Source organism: Ctenopharyngodon idella, chromosome 18 (assembly GCF_019924925.1).
Source record: "Ctenopharyngodon idella isolate HZGC_01 chromosome 18, HZGC01, whole genome shotgun sequence".
In the NCBI taxonomy this organism is placed as follows: domain Eukaryota; kingdom Metazoa; phylum Chordata; class Actinopteri; order Cypriniformes; family Xenocyprididae; genus Ctenopharyngodon; species Ctenopharyngodon idella.
The window spans coordinates 200,171-222,543 of record NC_067237.1 but is presented as its reverse complement, the minus strand read 5'-3'; the positions used below and the strand labels follow the sequence as shown (position 1 = coordinate 222,543).

Genomic DNA, 22,373 nt, shown 5'->3' with positions numbered 1-22,373 from the left:
TAATATTAAACCATCATGAGATCCTGTTCTCAGTGTGATCCAGAAACACAGGCTGTTCAGAACGAGGGTTTCAAAGACCAAGACCAGCAAACGTTGCCTTAACATGATGAAGAACTGCAGTGAATCTCACGAAAGCCGTCGAGAGCACGTCCAGGTCACAAATCTCAGCAGATTCTCAAAGAGGCGCAAAAACAATTCTTTCATGTCAAAATGTAAGCTTAATTTTCCAAAAGCTAAATATTTCTGATTCATTTTGGTCCGATTGTGAAGTGAAACGTGACTTGAGCGTGTTCCTGACAGATCTCGAGATTCACCCGTTGTCCATTCCTGCATATGTGATTCATGTAAATAAAAATAAAGCCATCAAAAGAGAAAGGCAGAGATGTGTGTGTGTAAGAGGGTCAAACCTGGGCCCAGCCGCCCTCCTCGTCCTCCTGGTGTTAGCGGGTTAGCATGTGGAGCGAGGGGAGGCGAGTCATTATCAGAAGGTAAAATACAGTAAAACATCACTGCACACACACAACTATACCAGCTGACTGACCGTGAGCGGCGTGGCGGCCAAACTCTCCATCTCCTCATGCGTGAGCCAGACATTCCCAGAAGACTACATGATCCGTGAGTGAGGATGAGAAAACAAGTGAGGAAAGATGGAGTGAAAGAGGAAGAATGTGTTATTGAGCAGCAGAAACATTAGTGAAAGCGGTCACAAACATCCCATCAGGTGTTAATTTGTGAGGCATGCGAGAGAGAGAGAGAGAGAACAGACGTGTACTGCGGTGTGAACGTGTGTTCCAGTTCACAGCTACAGGAGGAGGTGTGAGTGTGAGTTTCCCTGACATCAGTGTGCTGCTGTAGCGCTTCAGATCAGATCATCTGTTCCTGTCTCACTCTTAACAGTAGCTCTTCTGCTGTTGGCGAATAACAGTGTCTACTCTAGTCCTCTGAAACCTGAGGAGTTCACATCAACATGCCTGAAACTCACTGAGGTAAAGAAAACCCAAATAACCCTTGACCAGGCAGCAGCTCCTCACTGCAGAACACGAGATCCAGATCCAGATCCAGGGGGTGGAGACGGGTAGGTTTAGGGATATGTAAAGTGGGAGGAGTTGGATCTGGATCTCGTGTTCTGCAGTGAGGACCATCTCCGACTAGGGCTGCTCGATTGAAAGAAAAATCCAACAGCATCTTTTCTTATAAAAACTGCGATTGCAATTTAAAATGAAACCAAAAAAAATTCCAGGTTTGCTGTGCTTGTTTGTAGGGATGCAGAATTTGGGCAAAATTTTGTCATTATATATCAATATGACTATAAAATAACAATAGTAACAATTCAAATAATAAAAAAAAATATATATATATATATATATATATAAATAAAAATTTCTTAATTTCTGTCTTAATTTCTCCACTTTCAAATGATAAACCAAAGTTTTATTTTGACATAAAACCGCAAGTCCTTAAAGCTTCTCTTTTGTTTTGTTTGTTTGTGAAGATGTTCGGCGCATGTTGTGTTTCCAGATGCACGTTAAATGACAAACTCAGAGCAAACGCAGATGCACTTCATGTGAATCGAGACGCTGAAAGCAGCAGATGCTGACGTGTAAGTGAACTCAGTGCCACGCTTCACTCTGAACACACAGCACTTATTTTATTTAACTTTTTTTTTTTTTTCCATCATGAAAATCCCTGTTATGCATCTCTTGAAAACACAGGTGAAGCAGCAGAAACAAGCGATAGAAGCATTGCTGACGCTCATGTAAAATAACACGATCATCAAACAAACTATTCAAAACTGCCTGACGTTACTGAATGAAATGAAGAGGAAACGACTGTGAAGCTTTGAGGTGTGGATGGACTCGATCTACTCCATCTGTGTTTGATCATCGCTCTGATGACAGTCTTTGTCTTTGACAAAAACATGATTTTCTCAGCTTCATGAGCGAAATGTTCCCCACATTCAAGTGTTGATAAAAAAAGAATGCATGAAGCTCAACTACATTTTTTTGTTTGTTTGTGATTATTTTTTGATTGTTTAAAAGCAGAGGCTCTGTTCTTTCTTTTGATATATTGACCATTCACATATTCACACAAAATATTCTGGGGGCCATGACAGTTTTGTGAATATGATCAAAAATGCTGTAATTTTTTTAGAATTTTTTTTCAGTCAATTGCAAATCGCAGTCATATCATATTATTTTCATTAATCGTGCAGCCCGACCCTCGACATTCGCCTACTTCAGTTTCTAAAAGCGCTAAGCTCGAGTGAGAAAGTTTTCATTGGTGTGTTGATGTCAGGCAGTATCTACTCTGATAATGCTGGAGGAACAAAACACTGACAGAATCATATTTAGCTTTAAAACCTGAGATGTGTTTGACAGTGTCAGATATCTGAACACCAGGCTGTTTCCTACCGTTCTGGAGGTAGGTGGCGCCGATGGGCTCGTGAGCGACATGATCTCCTGAATAGCAAGGCGTAGTTTGAGGCGGTGAAGAGGGTTGCTGATGCCAATCTCACGCTGAATCTCGGTGTCGGACAGGGCGGACATGATGGCACCGCTCTTCACATTGGCACGGCACGCTGCCACATACCATGCAGGCATCCCGACCCACAGCTGAGAGAAACACAACGACAGCGGTCGATGAGATCGACCAGACACACTCCATCATCTGGACAAGGGTGCTTTCCTTACTATCACACATCCTGTACTCGTCTCAGTTGTCATGCCAACACTAATCCATGATTTGTAAATGCACTGGAAATGTTTTCCGAACTGCTGTACCTCGAGCCACACGACGACGGTGGGTCCGTCCCACTGAGCGAACGGCAGACCCTGCCGACAGGCTTCCTCCAGCAGTTCATGTCTGAAAAAACAGAGGAAACATTATCAACATGCATGTAAGTGCAAAGAGCATGTTTTATGGGCCAAACATGGAAGAATGATAATATGCACTTATATGAAGCAGTTGTACGGTCAGCGAACAGCGCTTGTGAAGATGTGAGGAAACGGCAGCTGGATTAGCAGAAGAGTTTTGAGAGAAAGAATCCTTCATTTCCACCAACAAAACAACAATACATCGCCAGAACAACCAGGGATTCAACCATCTCAATGCCAATTCTGATCTCAAACGGTCAAAAAAAATGAAAATAAACACTGATTTGAACTGATTAACTACTTTATTTATATTATTTATTTATTTTTAATTCTAGAAGGGAGTGTAAATGAGATATTTTTGGGTGAATCAACCCTTTAAGGTTTCTTTCATGATAGAAGGTGAATCTTCAAACTGTTTGCACAAACAAACAAACAAATATATTCCTCTCACACACTCTGTAGTTCATTCTGTTCAGTTTCTGCTCCTCTAAATAATGTTTTCATCATGACAGAATGCAGAGAAAGTAGCATGATACCTGTGACACCTGACGATGTAAATGCTCTGAAAACAACACTATACTGCAGCAGGATTCCCATCCATACTGCACAGCATTACATTACACAGCTACTGAAGTGTTCAGATGAAAGGAGAATGCAGACAAACATGCATGACATCAAGCGTCTCACAGACATGCTGAAGAATGAAGAGAAGCTTTCGGTCCAGGACTCAACATGAATGAGGCTCTGACACCCTTCATAGTGAACTTCAACTAGTGTACTCAAACACAAGAGCCAGTTCCTCACTGTAAACGGGCCTTAAAGTCACCATGAAATCAAAAGAGAATCATGTTTTTATGGAATACTGCAGAGTTTATCCTAAATGATTTATCGGTGCACATCATGATTGTGTTAAATTCATGTTCCTGGTAATCTTGAATCAGAATCTCTTCTCTTCCTTGATGACGAGGGCGGAGCAACCTGTCACTCACATGAGATCCACCAATAGCAAACCACAACCATCCAATCAATTCCCCACAGACAAAATCAAGCCCCGCCCTACATTTGTTCTTGTTCCAGAAGCTTTTCACTCGGATATACGGCACAATAAAGGAAGAAAAGACTAGTGTAACTTCCATTTCATGACGACTATTTTTTTAGTGATACACTCTAGATACACTAGGCCAAAACTGAATCAGATTAACTTTCATTTTGAATAACTACAAATTTCTAAGAAAAAAAAGTGATTGCACCTCTTCCTTTGGCTGGCGTCAACACAATAAAAAATATATTCATAAAATACAGTATATCACAGGAGAGATTATTCCTTTTCTCGTGTCCTACATACACCTCACAGTCTCCACGTGAGCAGAGGAAACAGAGCGATTGTGTTTGTGTATGGAGACTGTTATGAAAGGTTTGAAGTTTTCTTCCTAACACTTCAGTGCTTTTGAGTTCAGATTTCTCTGCGAGAGAGTGATGCATAAATCTAGGAATTCTCCAATATAGTTATGAAACTTTTACCATCACCATCTGGACATCACCTCAACCAGCACCACAACCCACCCTGCGGTTAAAGGGCCAGACACAGCTGGAGAAACCATGTGTAATGTTGTAAAGGTCAGTATATGTTAGTAGTGCTGAAGCGCATCACAGCAAGCATGAGACGTGCAGGTGGTTTTCATGCTCCACACGGGTCCAAACATGATCAAGACGGTCTGCGGACACTTACCCTGAGTTTGGGCTATGAATGACATATGAAAGAGTGAATGAGGAGAGAGGAGGGAAAACAACCAGAATGAGCCACTGATGGGTAATGAGACATGAATCATAATGACATCAACACTCAAACAGATCGTCTGCTGCTGCGCCAGACACAAATGATCAAGGCCCCGATACACTTCAGGAGAGATCGAAGGAGGAACCGGTGTGATGTCATTTCGATAAAGTCAGGCTTTAATCATGTTTAATGCTGTAAAGCTGCTACTGTATAAAGTGCTGTATAAATAAACGAATCTCAGAGCTGGTGCAAACAGATCCACATCGCTCTGATCAGATGCTTTGATCAGATGAACTGCTGTTTTCTCATGTTTGTTGTGTTTATTTTGTTATTGATGGACGACATTGGGATGTTCCCTAACCCAAAAAAAAAACTTCACTGAGTATATCGGGGCCTTAACACCTCACATTCACATTTCATGGTGAGCAAAATTAAAGCGGTGTAGCGATGACTGAACGAATGCAGACATGATGGCAGGTCAGCGATGGTTTTGAGTGAAGATGATGAAGCACAATCTCAACCACTGAAGTAAAGCATCAGTTTTGTCTGGAGTCATTTCTATATGTGTTTTAAGTCATGTTTCCCTTCAGAAATGAATGATGAATGCTATTGACATGTCACTCACTTCTTCTGCAGTTTTCTGTTCTTCTCTGCAGGGCCGCCCAGTTTGCCGAGCGTCATGGCGTCCGGTGAGCCGCTTCCATCAGGTGTTCCTGCCGGCACTGATCAACACAAACACAAACCGACACAACTCGTCACATTCTCATGAGTGGAACGGCTCCACATGATTTATTTGTATCAGTGCAAGAACAGTGTGTGATTTGGTACAGAGTAATGAAGTCTGACTCTCTTGTTTTGCCGTTTTCTCACAACACGGCCCAGAAGGATCAAGTGTTGAGTGAGTGGCGGTGTGGGACGCATCAGGATGGATGAGTGTTTCATCTACACCTGATTTCTGACTAACTCCGTATGTGGTTTCCCTGATTCGATCACAAAACGTATTAGCCCAGTTTACGCCTGTTTTCAGTGCTGATTACAAACATGCATGTGAAAGCTACTATATAATGCTGAATATAATGTATGATAATTCTCATTTTACATTTACATTTTTATCAGTTCTTGCTTTCCCTGGGAATCGAACCCATGACCTCAGCGTTGTAATTAAGACTTTTCTTAAACCATTTAAGACTTTTTATGACCTTAAATTTGACAAAACTAAATGTAAGACGTTTTATGGACCCATGGGCCCTGATACGGATATGGCTGATGGCACACCTGGGACAGGAGACTCTTTTCCCACAGGATTGGGTCGACTCTTCTCCTTCTTTGCGAACAGACGGCCGATGGAGACCTTGATGCTTTTCTTCTTGGCGCCCTTGTTGAGCGAGTCCTGACTGCTGTTGCTGCTGCTGGGATTACTGCCCGCTCCGTCCTGCAGCCCGGCGCTGAACACACACACATACATTTCACACACATGTACACACAAACATGTCACACACACACACACACACACACGCACACACACGTCACACCTGACCCTGCATTAACACTGACTGTAACGATGATGAACGAGTGAGCATCACTGACCCGCGCACGTCTCTGATGTCCTCATGGCTGGCGGTGTGCAGCGCACCTTTATGGAGTCTGATGGAGGACGGGGTGGACGGAGGAGACGTCTCACATCTGATAGTGGCTTTATCGTCCTGAGCACACTGAACACACACACAAACATCAGTCAAATACGCAAACCTAAAACACTCAAACTAGGGCTGAATGAACTATCAATTTTGTAGCCAATTTTAAATTTGATGAAAATGTAAGGTATCAAATTTCTTTATAAAAGAAATGTAATGTATAAAACATGATTTGCTGTTATCTCAAACCAGTATGACTAAGTTTGTTGGGTTTTTTGGACCTTCAAAACATCTGTGTTGCACAGAACAAAGTTTGGAAACAAGTTTTGGGTCTGTCATTCTGGGTGAACTGTCCCTTTAAGGCCTCTGTGAGACACTGACGGTCATTCAGAATCATAATCTATGAATGTAACATGATACAGCTGTCAGATGATTATTTGAGTATGTATAGAACAGCTAAAACACCGTCTGATGGTGTGAATGTCAGATTTAGTACACAATCTCTTATTCATTACGTCCCATAATGGCCGTTCCTTATACAGTTGTGTATAATAACATTAATAAGCAGGGCTAGGTGTTATGATGATGCCATATCTGATTTATAATCACGTGTGTATCATTTGTTTGTATCATTCCTTTGATGTGATTCTGATCTTTTGCTTTATGTCCATCAAAAGTACATCAAATGAGTTGAAATACTGTACAAATGAAATACACATTTTCATCAGCACATGGATGTTTCAAGGAACAAATCTTATTGTGACGTACATCTAAGTAAAGTGAATTATCGGAAAAAAAAGTGGGGCGAGGCCTGATTCAATGCGTCGCATGCTGATTGGATGGAGGCGGATCTGGATGTGATATGGCAGTGTACTGTAAGAAAGGGGCGGAGCTTAAGCTGATCAAATAATTGTACCAGGTCAAAAAAATAAATAAACAAACATCGTTCACAATAAAATCTAAACATGCATATATCAAGTGGAAGATTCTGGTCATGGCACTCAGCCCTGCTTATGTGTGTCATGTGACGGGAGGATATCAATATCTCTCAGAGATGTTCATCTGTACATGTGTTGTGTGTGTGGTCACGCATGTTAACATGTCCAGAACCGCTCAGGTGCAGATGTTAGAGGAGGGTTACACATGCGGCAGAGTTTGTGGCAGAGCAGTTTCTCTAAATTACCTTCCTACGATGCTTCCGCAAATCGCTAGGCTGTTGGAAGCGCAAGCAAATGGAGAAAGAGAAGAAACAGGCAGTTAGCAGCAGTTCAGATAAAAGCACAGAAGCTGATGAGAAAAGATTTAGAGACACACAAACACACACAGAGAAAAGCATGAGAGGCATCAACGCTGGTTTCACACAGGGTCACTGCTGAGGACACACACACACACACACACAGGAACACCACAGACTGTTCACTCTGGAGGTCAGACACTGATCCTGAGGGGTCAAACTGGAGTAGGGACCACCAGTGAACCATCCTAAATATTTGACTGCATATCTGCAGCCTTTTGTCAGAAAATGGTTTCCTTTTATTTAGTGGTTTCACTTGAAATGAAGATGCGTCGCCCCATCAGCGTCCGGCACAGACCACAGGGAAGCGTGAAGCTTAACGTCATGAACGTTTGCTTTGAGCGAGAACACTGGTTAAATGGAAAAGAACGTGCCGTGGATGGGGACAATCACGCTGCCAATATTGTCTTTTTCCTTTTAAATCATTCCCAGTTTCACCCTTGATAACGCCAGTCTTCCTGCAGTCTGAACTCCATGTTCAGCTGTCTCTGCGCTCTCCTCATCACGGCCGAGTGTTTCTGGCACAAACGTTCAGCAACATTCATGGGAAATCAGACTTTTTCAGCTTTTTAGGGCAGTCAGTCAATTAAAACAAAGTTTGGCATGAATGTTGCTGGACTGGAATTTGCCTCCAAATATATTTTTCCAAATGAGCTCCTGAATAATAAATCGAACATTTTTAACCTGCATCTCTCAATGACGGCGGGTCCTAAAACAGTGAGCTTCAGTGAAATTCTACCATACGACTGCAATGTTATGTCTCTCATATAGACTGCATATACATGTGTGTGTGTTAAAAAAAAAAAAAAAAAGTTTATTTATTTTGACTAAATGACAGAAAAGAATATAGCTGCTATAATAGAGAAAAAAATTGAAATAAAGACGTTAATTTCTGTGAACTCGTGGTGAAGAGTGTTTTTGAACTGAGCACTGCAGCCAATCACTGACGAGTCTGTTGAGCACATGAACACGCAAAATGTGCTTCCAGTGTTTATCAGCCACTGCTTCCTCATATCGGCTTAGGCTGAATTACAGCTTTAAAAAAACATTTACCTCAGTGTATTTTGACAACAGTCATGTTCAGAACATTTCCTCTTCTGTCTCTGAATCTACACAGACTGTAAAATCATCTTCCGATCACTCGTTTTAAGTGGAGATTCAGGAACTAAGCAGCAAGGGCACATCATAAACACATACAACTGGAAACTATCGAGCCAGCTCAGGGCAAGGATTTCATTGGTAATACTCAATTACCCGAGCGCTGCAGTCAACACAGATGTTATCAAATTTAAGCTGCACGTCTATTACGAGTGCTTTCTGTCATCTATTCTTGGCTTGATTTACAAGCGTGTTTAAGTACTTTGATTTTGCATTTGATGATGTTGTCAATTTGTGCACGTCACTTGATGCTGCAGTAAAATGTGGAAATCTTGTACTTTGTGTCTTTCTAAAGTTCTTCGCTCTGTTGCTTATTATTTGTCTTTTAGTGCTGAACATTTAACATTAAGACTTGAAGGTGTTTGCCATCGTTTAGATTTATTCATATTTCTACTGAAATATTCTTCTGAAATTTCCTCTGTCCAGAGTAAACAGTCGTTTGGCTTTATCTTCTCAAGGTCTAATTGCTCATTTCCCCGTCGAGGGAACAAGCAGGAAGTGCTTCAGTAAACTTCCTCTAAAGCTCAAGCATTAACAGAGCAGGAAACGGTCAAGCGCTTTATTTCGGTCTGTAGTGAGTGATACCTGCACAAACACATGAGCACAGGTCAGCAGAGGCAGGACACACGGCTCACAGCGGTAATGCTGGGACACACACGCACGGATCTATTACTACATCACGCTCACGGAGCACACATGTGACTGACACGCTGAAGGGCAGCGGCTCACCAGGGTCATGACCCCCATGCGGTCCAGCTCTCGGCTGGGGCTGCGGGACGGCCGGCGGGGCGTGGAGTGACCCGATCCGGGCGGCGAGGCCTCGGCGTGAGACGAACCGTGGAAGGAGGGCGGGAGGGACGCCAGGGAGCGGAAGCGGCCGCCCAGATCGTCTCCGCTGCCCACACGGCTCTCGATCTCCTCGGCTCTCAGCGTGGTGTTCTCCTTCTCCTCCTGTATCATCCTGTCAGGACACACAATCACACACACGCACAGGGTCAGAGCGACACTGCAGCGCTGCTTACTGCACACAACAGGAGGAACATACAAACACAGAACCAGAAATACAACTACATCCAAGACAGAAATAGCAGTATTTCAGGACTTCGAGCAGGCAGTCACTAGATGTTTACATGCACTCACTTTCATCAGTCTGAATGAATTCAATATGATTTCAGATTTTATATGAAGCCAGCCAGATTCATACATTGGTTTATATACGCATCAGTATAGTAAAAGACATTTCAGCCCTAGTTAGCATGTCACACATCTCAGTACCGTATCTCGTTGTTAATAGCGTCCAGCTGCTCCTGCAGCATCAGGGCGAGAGTCTGAGCGTCTGCCTGTCCAGCAGGAGACAGAAGGTCCATGGAGCTGAAGACCGTTTCTCTGTCATCTTCCGCGTCTGACATGTCCATATCGCTCTCAAATGCGTGAGCCACGTTAGCCAGAACATTAGCCTGCTGCAGCCGATCCCATTCCTGCTCGTCCAGCGTCTGCACCTGACAACATCACAGCAGAAATCACATCAACCGCATCAAAACGCATGGGGTCATTTGAACATTTACAGCTAGTCTGTGATTTTATTGCCATCTGAATCCAGATTGTCATGGTTTTTCTCCCACTATCTGTGTGAAAAGTCCCAGCTGAATTACCTACTCCACAAGGAACACTGGAAGCCCCGCACACTCAACTTACACTCTCTTACGTTAAAAATTAGGTGTATAGGGCTTATGTTTTAGAGGAGAAACGGGTGTTTTGCAGGGCGTGCAGCAGACGGGACTTCACCTTGGAGGGTTCATCTCGGAGCGCAGACACACGGCCCTTCTGGGGTCGTCTGAGCACCAGCGCGCCGCTGTAGTGACTGTCCATCGCTGACGACACAGACACTGGGTACCTAAAATCAGGCGTGCCACTTGCATGAGAACGCCTGCGTGAAATAAAAGCCACCATCACAATGCAAAGCAAAGACAAACACCGCGGCTGATTCTCATTAGACGTCTTTGAGTTACCCATGATGCAGCAGAGAGTTGCTCCTGCTGCGGCCCCTCTCGTACTCCGCCCTCATGGTCTCGATCTGGATGAGCAGCTGCTCCTGCGGTCACAGACGAACACGTGTGAACAAACAGCGGCTGCGGCGGACCGTGAGCGAGAGAGCACGCGAGTCACTGACCTTCTCGTGATGAGCCTCCTCGATCAGCTTCTTCGTGTGTTCCAGGTCCCGGATCAGAGCGTTCTGCGTCGAACAGAAACACAAGCGTGAGGCGTGTGGGATGGTGGAATGTGATGTTGCGGTGCGGGAACCGAGACCGTACCTTGTCCTCCAGCGCAGACATGCGCTCCTTCAGGTGCAGCTGCAGCCTCTCGTTGGACTCGGACAGCAGCTTGTCGACAGTCTCCGACAGACGCTTGTTGTGCTCTTCGTTCATCTTCTCTCGCTGACGCGCCTTAAAAACATTGTGCAGAATATTAGCATTTGAAAACAGACGTCTGCATTTCGTGTATCGAATTTAGACTGCATATTATCCTGCAAATTGTCAAGCAAAGCGCACATTTCTCACAGCGCATGTTCTGTGCGGTGAAGCTGCGACTGCTTGTGTGTTTCGCTTCAATCATGAAACTTTATGCAAGTTCATACACTTGTTCCATGGTTTTGTGTGTGTGTGTGTGTGTGTGTGTGTAATTGGAACACGTCTGTCTCTAGTGCTCACAGGTGTCATTGCGTGTACGCAGGGAAAAAACCCAGAATCGATTCAGAATCGTTGAAGTTTTATCTGATGAACACGTACCCTGATCAGCTCCTGGTTCTTCTCCTCCAGCTGCGCCTCCATCTGTCTGAGACGCTCCTCCACGTTCCCATGACGCTCCTCCGCCTGCGAGAGACACACGCATGAGAAAACGGCAACAAATGCAAGAGATTCGTCATGCTGTGACAGAAAACAAGTCATTCGATCCGTCTGGAGTTAGTGAAGACGAACGGATGTGTGAGGATGACAGTCTCGATCCAGACATCAGTGTGGCGTTCCTGTGTTCGGATCACAGGTGAAATGATAAACATGAGCACGTGCAGCGGAACCAACCAGATCACAATGAGATGATGATCGTCAGGCACGATTAGGGACGTGCACAACCACCGACTAGTCGAGTACTCATTACACAACTAAAACAACTAGTAAAAGTGGCCAATTGCTCAGGACAGATGAGGATCCACTTTTAAGAAGGAAAGGAAACCTTGTTTCTCCACTGGTGTTAACAGGTTAAGATGTTAAAGAGGTGGTTAAAGTCCTGATGACATCAAAATATTTTATAGAATATTCCAGTGTTTATTCTAAATGATTTATCAGTTCATCATTGTTTTAAATTCATGTTTCTGGTAATCTTGAATCAGAATATCTTCTCCTCCCTCTTGCAGCATCTCTTCTCTGATGATGAGGGCGGGGCAACCTGTCACTCACATGAGATCCACCAATAGCAAACCACAACCATCCAATCAACTCCCCACAGACAAAATCAAGCCCCGCCCTACATTTGTTCTTGTTCCAGAAGCTTTTCACTTGGATATACGGCACAATAGGGAAGAAAAGAGGAGCGCAACTCCCCTTTCATGACGACTTTAACCAACTAAATGCATCACTCACTTTTAACTGATTTTTTCCCTTTCAAGTACTCGACTAGAAAATGACTTGAAATGTCCATCGACAGAATGACACCATGAGCTCGTGTACCTTCATCTGAGAGTGACTGTCCTGAGAGACACTGAACGCAGAGCGCTCACGCTACACACAGAGAGAGAGAAGGACAGACAGGTGCTGCGGTCATAGAGGAGAGGGAACATGGGAAAGATTTCAGCTCTTAGAACAGGAGGGACAGCAAAAACAACACACAATTAAAGAGAAAAAAGGAACTAGATGACAGGAAGTACAGATGCAAACAGAGCTGCGTTAAACACACATATCCTCTTGCTGTTCCTCTTACATTCATGGCCATCTCACATGTCTTACAAAACAAGCTAACACATCAGGACTGACACAATCGCCGGTTCACGTGTAAATTTAGTTAACAGATGAATGATCATAATTTCCCTTCATATTGATGTTCATTTTAGCAATTATTAAAGGGGCAATATGTAGAATTCAGAAGCCCTTGTTATTAGCGACACCGGTGGCCGTTAAGTGAACTGCAGCAGCAACTTCCTGCTCGTGCTCATGTAACGTACAAGAGACATGACTTGATTCAAGGCCCCGATATTCCCATGGCGAAGTTCTTTATCGTTTTTCGCTAAGAAGTAAAAAGATGTTGGATACCTTTGCAGTGATATACTGTTAACGAAGTCGTCCACGCTACTGAGAGCAACGCCTAGATGAATATGTAAATCTGTGCTCAGCTCTGAGATTCACCGTCATCATGTCAACAGATGAGGTGATTAAAATTATACTGTTATAATAGTTTGATTATAAAGTATATTTGAGACTATAAACTATAGATTTGGCTATGTGAGACTATAGATTGAATGAATCCCTTTTCTTTGCATTGACATTACAGCACAGAACAGCTCTTTCAGAATTATCATTAACATTGTACACGCATTCGTTTCACGTGTCATCAGAGAGGTTAACACATCCCCGCGTAAACACATCCCCTTTTCTCGGCAAAAAAGTCCAGAGTCCTTCACATATAAATCAGTCTACAGGCTTTCATAGACGACTTAAGAAGTTGGGGAAGGTCTCGCTTTTAAGTTTCGTTACAAGCTGTTCACACACTGGCAATTAAAAAGTGATTAATACATGACAATTCTTACACACAGCCCCTTTAAAGCTGCACTATGAACTTCGGCCTCTCTACTGCCATCTGTGGACAAAAAGTTTTACTTTGTAGTGTTTTTTTTTTTGTTTTTGTAGTTTGAAAAGGAAAAAAAAATATGGAAGCTTGTTTTGCAATTTTCCCATCACAGCTGAAGCTGGAGTCTTCTTTTCAGGAAGCTTCCTGTTATTAATGCTGTGCACACACAATAGAGGCAAAAGAGGCATGGGTGTTTCTCATGCACAAATCAAGAATTAAACTAAATAAAACCAACTACACCCGTCTGTGGCCTTCACAGCCCGTTTCCCTTGTCTCTTCCGGGGCCTGATCGTGTCTCCTCAGGCCCACCGCTGATTACCTTGGTCAAAGCGGCCCAACTGTGGTTTGAGTCACACTCAGCTTGATTTCGTCCCTGTCTCTCAGCATCATGAAGGCACATGTTCACGAGACGTACCTTAGAGAGAGCCACGACCCTCTGCGCCAGCTCTGCCTCCACCTCGGGCAGTGTCTCTGCCTTGCGTAGGGTCTGCTGCAGCTTCTGCTCGGCCAGCTCCAGTCGCTCCTGCAGCTGCCGGCTCTTCTCCTCCACCTGCACGAACACACCACACCACAACTCATCAGAGAACATGGATATCACTGGCTAATTACAGTCGATTCTCACTGATGACTCAAACTTTACAAAAGCATCGTTCAATTCAACTTTTTACTTAAATTGGTGATAATACAGTCTATAATAAATATCTGTTAAATTAGAAAGACGCCTCAGACTTTCAAAGCCCAGCAGGGGTTTTCAAACAGGGGTCCAGGGGGAAAAACAAACATGTAAAAATGAATAAATAATAAAAAAAGTTAATTTGAATTAAATAATTTTTTATAAAAATAAAAATACAAAAATAAATACAAAAATAAATAAATGAATACACCTTGATTTAAATAAATAAATTTGATAAAAAAAAAAAAAATAAAAAAAAATGAAATTCATTTAAATAAATCGATGAAAATAAATAAATAAATAATACATCTAACGGTGCAGTACTATAATGTGTAAAAACATAATAGAAACTAAATATTTTCCGGTCCCTTATTTATTTTAATATCATTGTGTTTTATTATTATTATTATTATTATTATTATTATTATTAATAATACATTTTATGTATTTATTTATTTATTTGTGGTTGTTGCTTTTTGGTTTATGGATGCTGTTCTTGTGGATATTGTATGTACTTTTATTCCCTCCTTTCACTTTATTTTTAGTTCATGTAGAATGCTGTTTGAACGTAATTTGCATCATATGACAGATCCATAATTGTATATAACCTTTTTATTATTTCTTAACTTAAAATGAACCTTGTTCTGTCTCTGTTTGCTGCATGGTCCTTTTTATTAACAAAAGAGACAGAATTCTTATACATATTAAGGATTACAAGTACATATATGTGATATTTCAATGGTATCCGTAATTGTGTGGTGTATTCTGTTCATGTGGAATAAATCAAAATAAAGTGAGGGGGAAAAAAGAAACTAAATATTTTCCAAATAATATTTTATACATATAAATAATATTAATTTTTTTACAGTGCTAAAGGAACACTCCACTTTTTTTGGCGCAATGATATTACGCAGCGTCTCTCACAAATGTCTCCATGGTTGCAAGGCACGCTCCCTGTGCAAGCATGGGGTCACAGGCGCTGCGTAATATCATTGCGCCTGCTGCAGCCATGGTACGGCAGCAAATTTCCTTGATTATTACGCCGAAATGAGAGTATAGTTCCTAGCCATATCGGCCCAGAAAATCGCAACTTTTCATTTTCCGTCGGTCTTAGTACACGATGTAGAGTCAAGTTTTAAATAGGAAAAATATCGAAACTCATTTTTGAGCGAGATGCCAGACCCGGAGTTTGGCTGAATGGATTCGAAAACGGTAAAACTCAACTGTTTAACTCTAGAGGAGTTGGAAAATTAGCCTATTTTCAAAAAAAGTGGAGTGTTCCTTTAATGTCTTTATACATGAAACTATAGAGCTGCAGTCTGAATGTCAGGACGGGGGTCTGTGACTAAATCTAAAATACTGAAAACCACTGCTCTAGAGAATGAGATGGTGCTTTTCAGCTGATTTGTGGGAAATTGAAGGACTTCATTTGCTTTGGGTGTTGTGTTTGTGAGGGGCGCTGGGAAAAGTGAACAACCGTAACAGCAACCTGACGATGAACTATTCTCTACAAGCGTGAAAACACATGAGACGCCGCAGACCTGGCAGAACAGAGAGTCCTTGTTGGCGATCTCGTTCTCCAGTTTGTCGTTGAGGTCGTGGACAGACGTGGCTTCCCGCTGAGCCGCCAGGTAACGCTTCTCTAGCGTGGTGATTCTCTCCTCCATGTCCTCCTTCTGAGCCAGAGACTGAGAGAAACAACAATAACAGCGTACAGTTACACACTCCGAAGATCCGCTACTCTGTGGAATCAAGGTTCGGTCGTACCTCGCGTATGTCTCTCTGCAGGCGGCTGTTGACGTCCTCTGACTTGATGAGGTCTTTGCGGGCCGTGTCCAGGTCCTCCTCCAGCTCAGCGACGCGGCTGCTCAGAGTCGCCACACGCTCCTTCATGTGCAGGAGCTCTTTACTCTGTCTGTCCATCGCCTCCTGCAGGTCCCCGTCCTTCCCACAATCCTCCTCTGGACCCAGAGAGACGTCTGACAAGCGCTGCTGTAAGCAAACACACACCACTCACTGTCCGGTTGTTTCATGAAGACTCTGGGAAACTTCAAACACTTTAATGTCAATTATTCTGATTGATTTTTTTGTGAGAATCCCTTTAATTGGGGGCATAAAAGTCAATTATTCATTAGAAATGATTATGGATTTGAATTCAGTGACACTATCAGGTAAGAACAAACTTTAACTGAACTGAGCTGGATTACTGATGACCTTTGCAACATGAACACTGCCTGAATGAGCTAAATAATCACACTACTGTCTGCTGTAGAACTGAATGTTTCGTAAACGATGACCTTCACAACTGTTTATTACTATGAAGCTGCTTTGAAACAATCGGTATTGTGTAAAGCGCTATAGAAATAAAGCTGACGTTAATTACTGGTACAGTCTACTGTATATTATCAGATATGAAGATTGGTTAGGGAAAAAGAAAGCCATTTCCAACCATGAATGAATTTGTAAATGAATTCCATTTCATTAAATATATCATTTGGATTATGGGATAAAGCTGCATTATTTTTCAGAGTTGGACAGATTCAGATTTGATCCACGTCAAACAAGTGCGGTTGAGCTTCTGTTGACCATATTTGATGAGCTCCATGTATGTGACGATCATGTTTATATGCAGATAAAACCCTAAATCAAATCTGTTCATCATATAAAGTGATCGTGTCTCTTCAGAAGACTTGGATAAAATGGCAACAGATCTCATTTTGAAGCGTGAAAGTTTTGGTTGCGTGGACTTTCAGTGGATGGACAGAAATGTTTACCTTGCCATTAGTGTTTGGTGCGTCATCAGAGCTGTGATTCACTTCTGCTGATCCGTCCATAAACACCTTTCTCTGACTGCTCTGCTCCTTAACAAACGCCAGCTACAACAAGCCAACAACAAACATTAACCCAGCTGTGACGATGACTGTGGTCAGTATAATCCTGCATGAGTGTGTGGTCTCACCTCTTTATGAGAGGCGGTCAGCTGTTCCTCCAGCACGCTGCATCTCTCCAGAGCCACGCGCAGACGCTCCCGCACCTGATGAAAACACACATGAAGCTCAGCTCAAACGTGCCACGGAACGACACACTTGTGAGTTTCCTGATGCGGTACCTTCTCATCCAGGGCTTTGTGGTGCTCAAAGAGAGATTTGAGGGCTTTGAGCACTTCCACCTCACTGGAGACGCCGGCGGGAGACTGCGCCTGACGCTTCACTACGGTCATTCTCAGGGAGCGCTCATGACGAGACACCAGACACTCCAGGTGCTCCAGCAACAACTGAGAATCAGAAAACAACACACCGATCAGCTTGATCTGAACGGCATTCTCACACGTTTTGACGACAGACATTTTGCTGCAGTGAATGGTAATTTGAGGAAAAAAGAAAATGTTATGGTGCTATGGTAAATTACTGTGATCCGCTGAATGAATAACTGTGAATGCAAAGAAGCTGATACTCCTAATGATGAAGAAAAAATGTTTAATTATATATATATAATTTGCATGTAACTTAAATAAACTTCTAAAGGTCTGAGAACTCACGCGTGTGTTGTTTCTTTCTGCTTTGAGCTCGGCGATCTCCTCCTCTCGCTCCAGCAGCTGCTCTCGACACATATTCACTTCCTTTGTAAGAGCAGCAAATTCCTTCAGCGCCATGAAACACAAAACAACATTAAATGGACTAATGATGATTCGACTTCAAGTGGCACACAGTGATCCTGTGCATCCATCAGACAAACGACACTTAGTGTCATCCGTCAGTCTGCGAGATGGTTTAGTTGACAGTAATGTCATCCATCAGGTTATCATCAAAGGAACAAAAGCCATTTCCGCAGGTATGATATGCTTGAGTTAGTCTGAAGTACTTAATATCAAGCATTTTGGTCCGCTCAGGTCATGCAGCACCTCACTGTGTGACTTCTGCTACCTTTCAAAAGTGTTTACCAATAGAAATGCATTATTCACTGATGTGATTTCATGAAACTGGCTGGAGTTTTCCATTCACAGACCTGATTAACTGATCTTTTGCTGTAAATTATCATTAATTATAGCACTTAGGTATTGCAGCAACGATCACAACGATAAACAGAACATTGTCGTTGGACTCGGCAGGCGTGAGCGGGTCTTAACAGACCCAGATGATGACGCTGTCTGACGTGTTACCTGTGGCAGTGCGCTGTTGAGCTGTCTCTGCAGCGAGTCTCTCTCATGGCTGATCTCGTGTAGTTTGCTCTGCGTCACACACAGGTTCTCCTGCGTCTCTCTGAGCGTGTCCAGCAGCCGGTCTCTCTCCTCCAGCATAGACACCATCAGAGACTCAAAGTGGCCCTCAGAGTCCGTCTGCACGGGAGAGCCGGAGCCCAGAGCGCTTCCGTTACCGCCGACCTCCGCCTCGCTGATGGTGGGCATCACCTCGCACATCATCTACACACAGACAGCAGAGCATTACCACACTCACGCTGGACTCTTTCTGAAGGTATAGCTGCTGTACAAAACAAGAGTTTAACAAGTGTATTGTTTCTTCAAAGATTGCATTTAGGATTCTGCTTCCTTCTGCATGCACTCAGCAAACCTGTCTGTCATGTTATGACTAATGCTGCTTAAACCTGTACTGCTGAAGGAACAGGCTCTGACTGAGAGCTGGAGAACACCATTCATCTCTGCTAGAGTCTCGCAGATTTATTGTAAGGAATAGACCGGAGTCGGCTTTTACCACAGTTACCAACCCTAACCCTAAAATACAGTCGGCATGTCGTGACTCGTTAAAAAGACTCTCTAAAGACTCTTGCTAATTTCGCTTCAGAACTAATAACAGAGGCATGAGCCATTACTGTCGGTGTAATATAAATACTTTTTTTTTTTTTTTTTTTTTTAAATGCCCAAATTGTTTTTCTATGGTTTGTTTGCTGTGGTAGCTGTATCGGATCAGTGACAGACAGAAGATCGGATCAGTAACAGACAGAAGATCAGATCAGTGACAGACAGAAGATCAGATCAGTGACAGACAGAAGATCGGATCAGTGACAGAAAGGAAGATCGGATCAGTGACAGAAAGGAAGTTCGGATCAGTGACAGAAAGGAAGTTCGGATCAGTGACAGACAGAAGATCGGATCAGTAACAGACAGAAGATCAGATCAGTGACAGAAAGCAAGACTGGATCAGTGACAGACAGAAGATCGGATCAGTAACAGACAGAAGATCGGATCAGTGACAGACAGAAGTTCGGATCAGTAACAGACAGAAGATCGGATCAGTGACAGACAGAAGATCAGATCAGTGACAGACAGAAGATCAGATCAGTGACAGACAGAAGATCGGATCAGTGACAGAAAGGAAGATCGGATCAGTGACAGAAAGGAAGATCGGATCAGTGACAGAAAGGAAGATCGGATCAGTGACAGAAAGGAAGTTCGGATCAGTGACAGAAAGGAAGTTCGGATCAGTGACAGACAGAAGATCGGATCAGTAACAGACAGAAGATCAGATCAGTGACAGAAAGCAAGACTGGATCAGTGACAGACAGAAGATCGGATCAGTGACAGACAGAAGTTCGGATCAGTAACAGACAGAAGATCGGATCAGTGACAAACAGAAGATCGGATCAGTAACAGACAGAAGATCGGATCAGTGACAGAAAGGAAGTTCGGATCAGTGACAGAAAGGAAGATCGGATCAGTGACAGACAGAAGTTCGGATCAGTGACAGACAGAAGATCGGATCAGTAACAGACAGAAGATCAGATCAGTGACAGACCGAAGTTCGGATCAGTGACAGAAAGCAAGACTGGATCAGTGACAGACAGAAGATCGGATCAGTAACAGACAGAAGATCGGATCAGTAACAGACAGAAGATCAGATCAGTGACAAACAGAAGATCGGATCAGTAACAGACAGAAGATCGGATCAGTGACAGAAAGGAAGTTCGGATCAGTGACAGAAAGGAAGATCGGATCAGTGACAGACAGAAGTTCGGATCAGTGACAGACAGAAGATCGGATCAGTAACAGACAGAAGATCGGATCAGTGACAGACCGAAGTTCGGATCAGTGACAGAAAGGAAGATCGGATCAGTAACAGCCAGAAGATCGGATCAGTGACAGACCGAAGTTCGGATCAGTGACAGACCGAAGTTCGGATCAGTGACAGACCGAAGTTCGGATCAGTGACAGACCGAAGTTCGGATCAGTGACAGACCGAAGTTCGGATCAGTCACAGAAAGGAAGATCGGATCAGTAACAGCCAGAAGATCGGATCAGTGACAGACCGAAGTTCGGATCAGTGACAGAAAGGAAGATCAGATCAGTAACAGCCAGAAGATCGGATCAGTGACAGACCGAAGATCGGATCAGTGACAGACCGAAGATCGGATCAGTGACAGACAGAAGATCGGATCAGTGACAGACCGAAGATCGGATCAGTGACAGACAGAAGATCGGATCAGTGACAGACAGAAGATCGGATCAGTGACAGACCGAAGATCGGATCAGTGACAGACCGAAGATCGGATCAGTGACAGACCGAAGATCGGATCAGTGACAGACAGAAGATCGGATCAATAACAGACAGAAGATCGGATCAATAACAGACAGAAGATCAGATCAGTGACAGACCGAAGATCAGATCAGTGACAGACCGAAGATCAGATCAGTGACAGACCGAAGATCAGATCAGTAACAGACCGAAGATCGGATCAGTAACAGACAGAAGATCAGATCAATAACAGACAGAAGATCAGATCAATAACAGACAGAAGATCAGATCAATAACAGACAGAAGATCAGATCAGTAACAGACAGAAGAACAGAAGATCAGATCAGTGACAGAAGATCAGATCAATAACAGACAGAAGATCAGATCAATGACAGACAGAAGATCAGATCAGTGACAGACAGAAGATCAGATCAGTAACAGACAGAAGTTTGGATCAGTAACAGAAGATCAGATCAATAACAGACAGAAGATCAGATCAGAACAAGTATTTAATTACCTTGATTCTCAGCAGGGTTTGTTTCTCCTCTTCTCTATTATGTCCAGTTCAATCACAGCTAATACATTTAAAAGATAAACTAAGACGCAAATTGTTCGTCAAGCCATCAAACTTTACGACATGAGTAAAATAAGTCACCGATCACTTTTAAAAAGATCGCAGAGTGAGCGAAAAAATAAAGAAAATAAACGAGGCCTTTATAATGAGTGAGAAACATCACTCATTCCTAGAGATCCGAGTCTGAAGTGATGGAGAAGACATCACTGATCAATCAAAGACTTCACAAAGACCATCAGATTCTCACTGCCATTCATATACACTCAAATACACCTATAAATCACATAAATACAAAAATATTCATATATAAATAAACTCCAACAGCGGCCTGCGCTAGTTAGCATTAGCAGCTAAAGTATGAGTAATCAAAATTATAATCATTTAAGCGCAGGAATAGAACAATTTTCGCGTTTAAAATCTACGCCCAAAACCGACGTTTAATGACGTGTTGTATTTTGAAAATATGAATTAATGAATCGCGTTTATTAGTGTCAATTATTCTGACGCGTCACCATCTGATCCATGAGGAAAAACACCGGGATAAAAGTACAAATCAACCACTTTAAAAGCACAACGCGCTCTTTAAACGACACTAGCCACAAACGAAGCCTTTCGTCGGCCAGTTTGGGTTCGAAAAACAACAATTAAAAGGGAAAAAAGAGTTAAAACAAAATTTAAAGCGAGAGTTTGTCGCTGCTCCAGTTTCCTGCGCTCGCGAGAGGTCAGGACGTGCTGACGTCACGACGCCAAATCCCATGGAAGATACAAAGACATCTATTTGAAAAAAAGAAAAGAAAAATATGATAAGCGCGACGAATCCAAGTTTTCAGGGATGTTATCAATTCATCATAAATGTACTGCTTTTATTTATTTCCTTTATGTAAATAATGTATAAACGTAGATGGTTTTGTGTGAATTAAATCGGAATAATTTTATTAAATCTAGAGGGCGCAGGGATCTCTGGACCCTTGAATGTCTATAATGTCTATCCAGTCCTTGCATTTAGTGATGTGTGTGAACTGTATGATTCCTTTTAGATTTAAATTAATCTTGCCTCTTTCTAAAAAGATCTCACTCTATATAAGTA

At 42.8% G+C, this 22,373-nt stretch overlaps 1 protein-coding gene across 17 annotated transcripts in view; it reads right to left on the bottom strand.

Annotated features, from left to right (window-relative positions):
- The window catches only part of ppfia1 (PTPRF interacting protein alpha 1), a 28,881-nt gene extending 6,837 nt beyond the window's left edge, over window positions 1-22,044 (bottom strand). The window contains exons 1-26 of one of the 17 annotated variants that reach the window (XM_051870753.1): window positions 21,230-22,044; window positions 18,405-18,665; window positions 17,784-17,885; window positions 17,355-17,519; window positions 17,205-17,279; window positions 17,020-17,121; window positions 16,013-16,237; window positions 15,787-15,933; window positions 13,988-14,122; window positions 12,459-12,509; window positions 11,523-11,606; window positions 11,049-11,180; window positions 10,907-10,969; window positions 10,746-10,828; window positions 10,522-10,663; window positions 10,012-10,235; window positions 9,466-9,697; window positions 7,468-7,497; window positions 6,238-6,362; window positions 5,926-6,095; window positions 5,276-5,372; window positions 4,603-4,614; window positions 2,781-2,862; window positions 2,412-2,612; window positions 542-604; window positions 408-434 (exon numbers count right to left, since the gene is read on the bottom strand). In XM_051870753.1, the coding sequence (XP_051726713.1) occupies window positions 408-434; window positions 542-604; window positions 2,412-2,612; window positions 2,781-2,862; window positions 4,603-4,614; window positions 5,276-5,372; window positions 5,926-6,095; window positions 6,238-6,362; window positions 7,468-7,497; window positions 9,466-9,697; window positions 10,012-10,235; window positions 10,522-10,663; window positions 10,746-10,828; window positions 10,907-10,969; window positions 11,049-11,180; window positions 11,523-11,606; window positions 12,459-12,509; window positions 13,988-14,122; window positions 15,787-15,933; window positions 16,013-16,237; window positions 17,020-17,121; window positions 17,205-17,279; window positions 17,355-17,519; window positions 17,784-17,885; window positions 18,405-18,665 (3,030 nt within the window). In that variant the 5' untranslated portion in view covers window positions 21,230-22,044. The remainder of the gene's footprint in view (window positions 1-407; window positions 435-541; window positions 605-2,411; window positions 2,613-2,780; window positions 2,863-4,602; window positions 4,615-5,275; window positions 5,373-5,925; window positions 6,096-6,237; window positions 6,363-7,467; window positions 7,498-9,465; window positions 9,698-10,011; window positions 10,236-10,521; window positions 10,664-10,745; window positions 10,829-10,906; window positions 10,970-11,048; window positions 11,181-11,522; window positions 11,607-12,458; window positions 12,510-13,987; window positions 14,123-15,786; window positions 15,934-16,012; window positions 16,238-17,019; window positions 17,122-17,204; window positions 17,280-17,354; window positions 17,520-17,783; window positions 17,886-18,404; window positions 18,666-21,229) is intronic. The other 16 variants (XM_051870755.1, XM_051870758.1, XM_051870759.1 and 13 more) reach the window with 16 other exon arrangements.
- Between the last annotated feature and the right edge of the window lie 329 nt (window positions 22,045-22,373).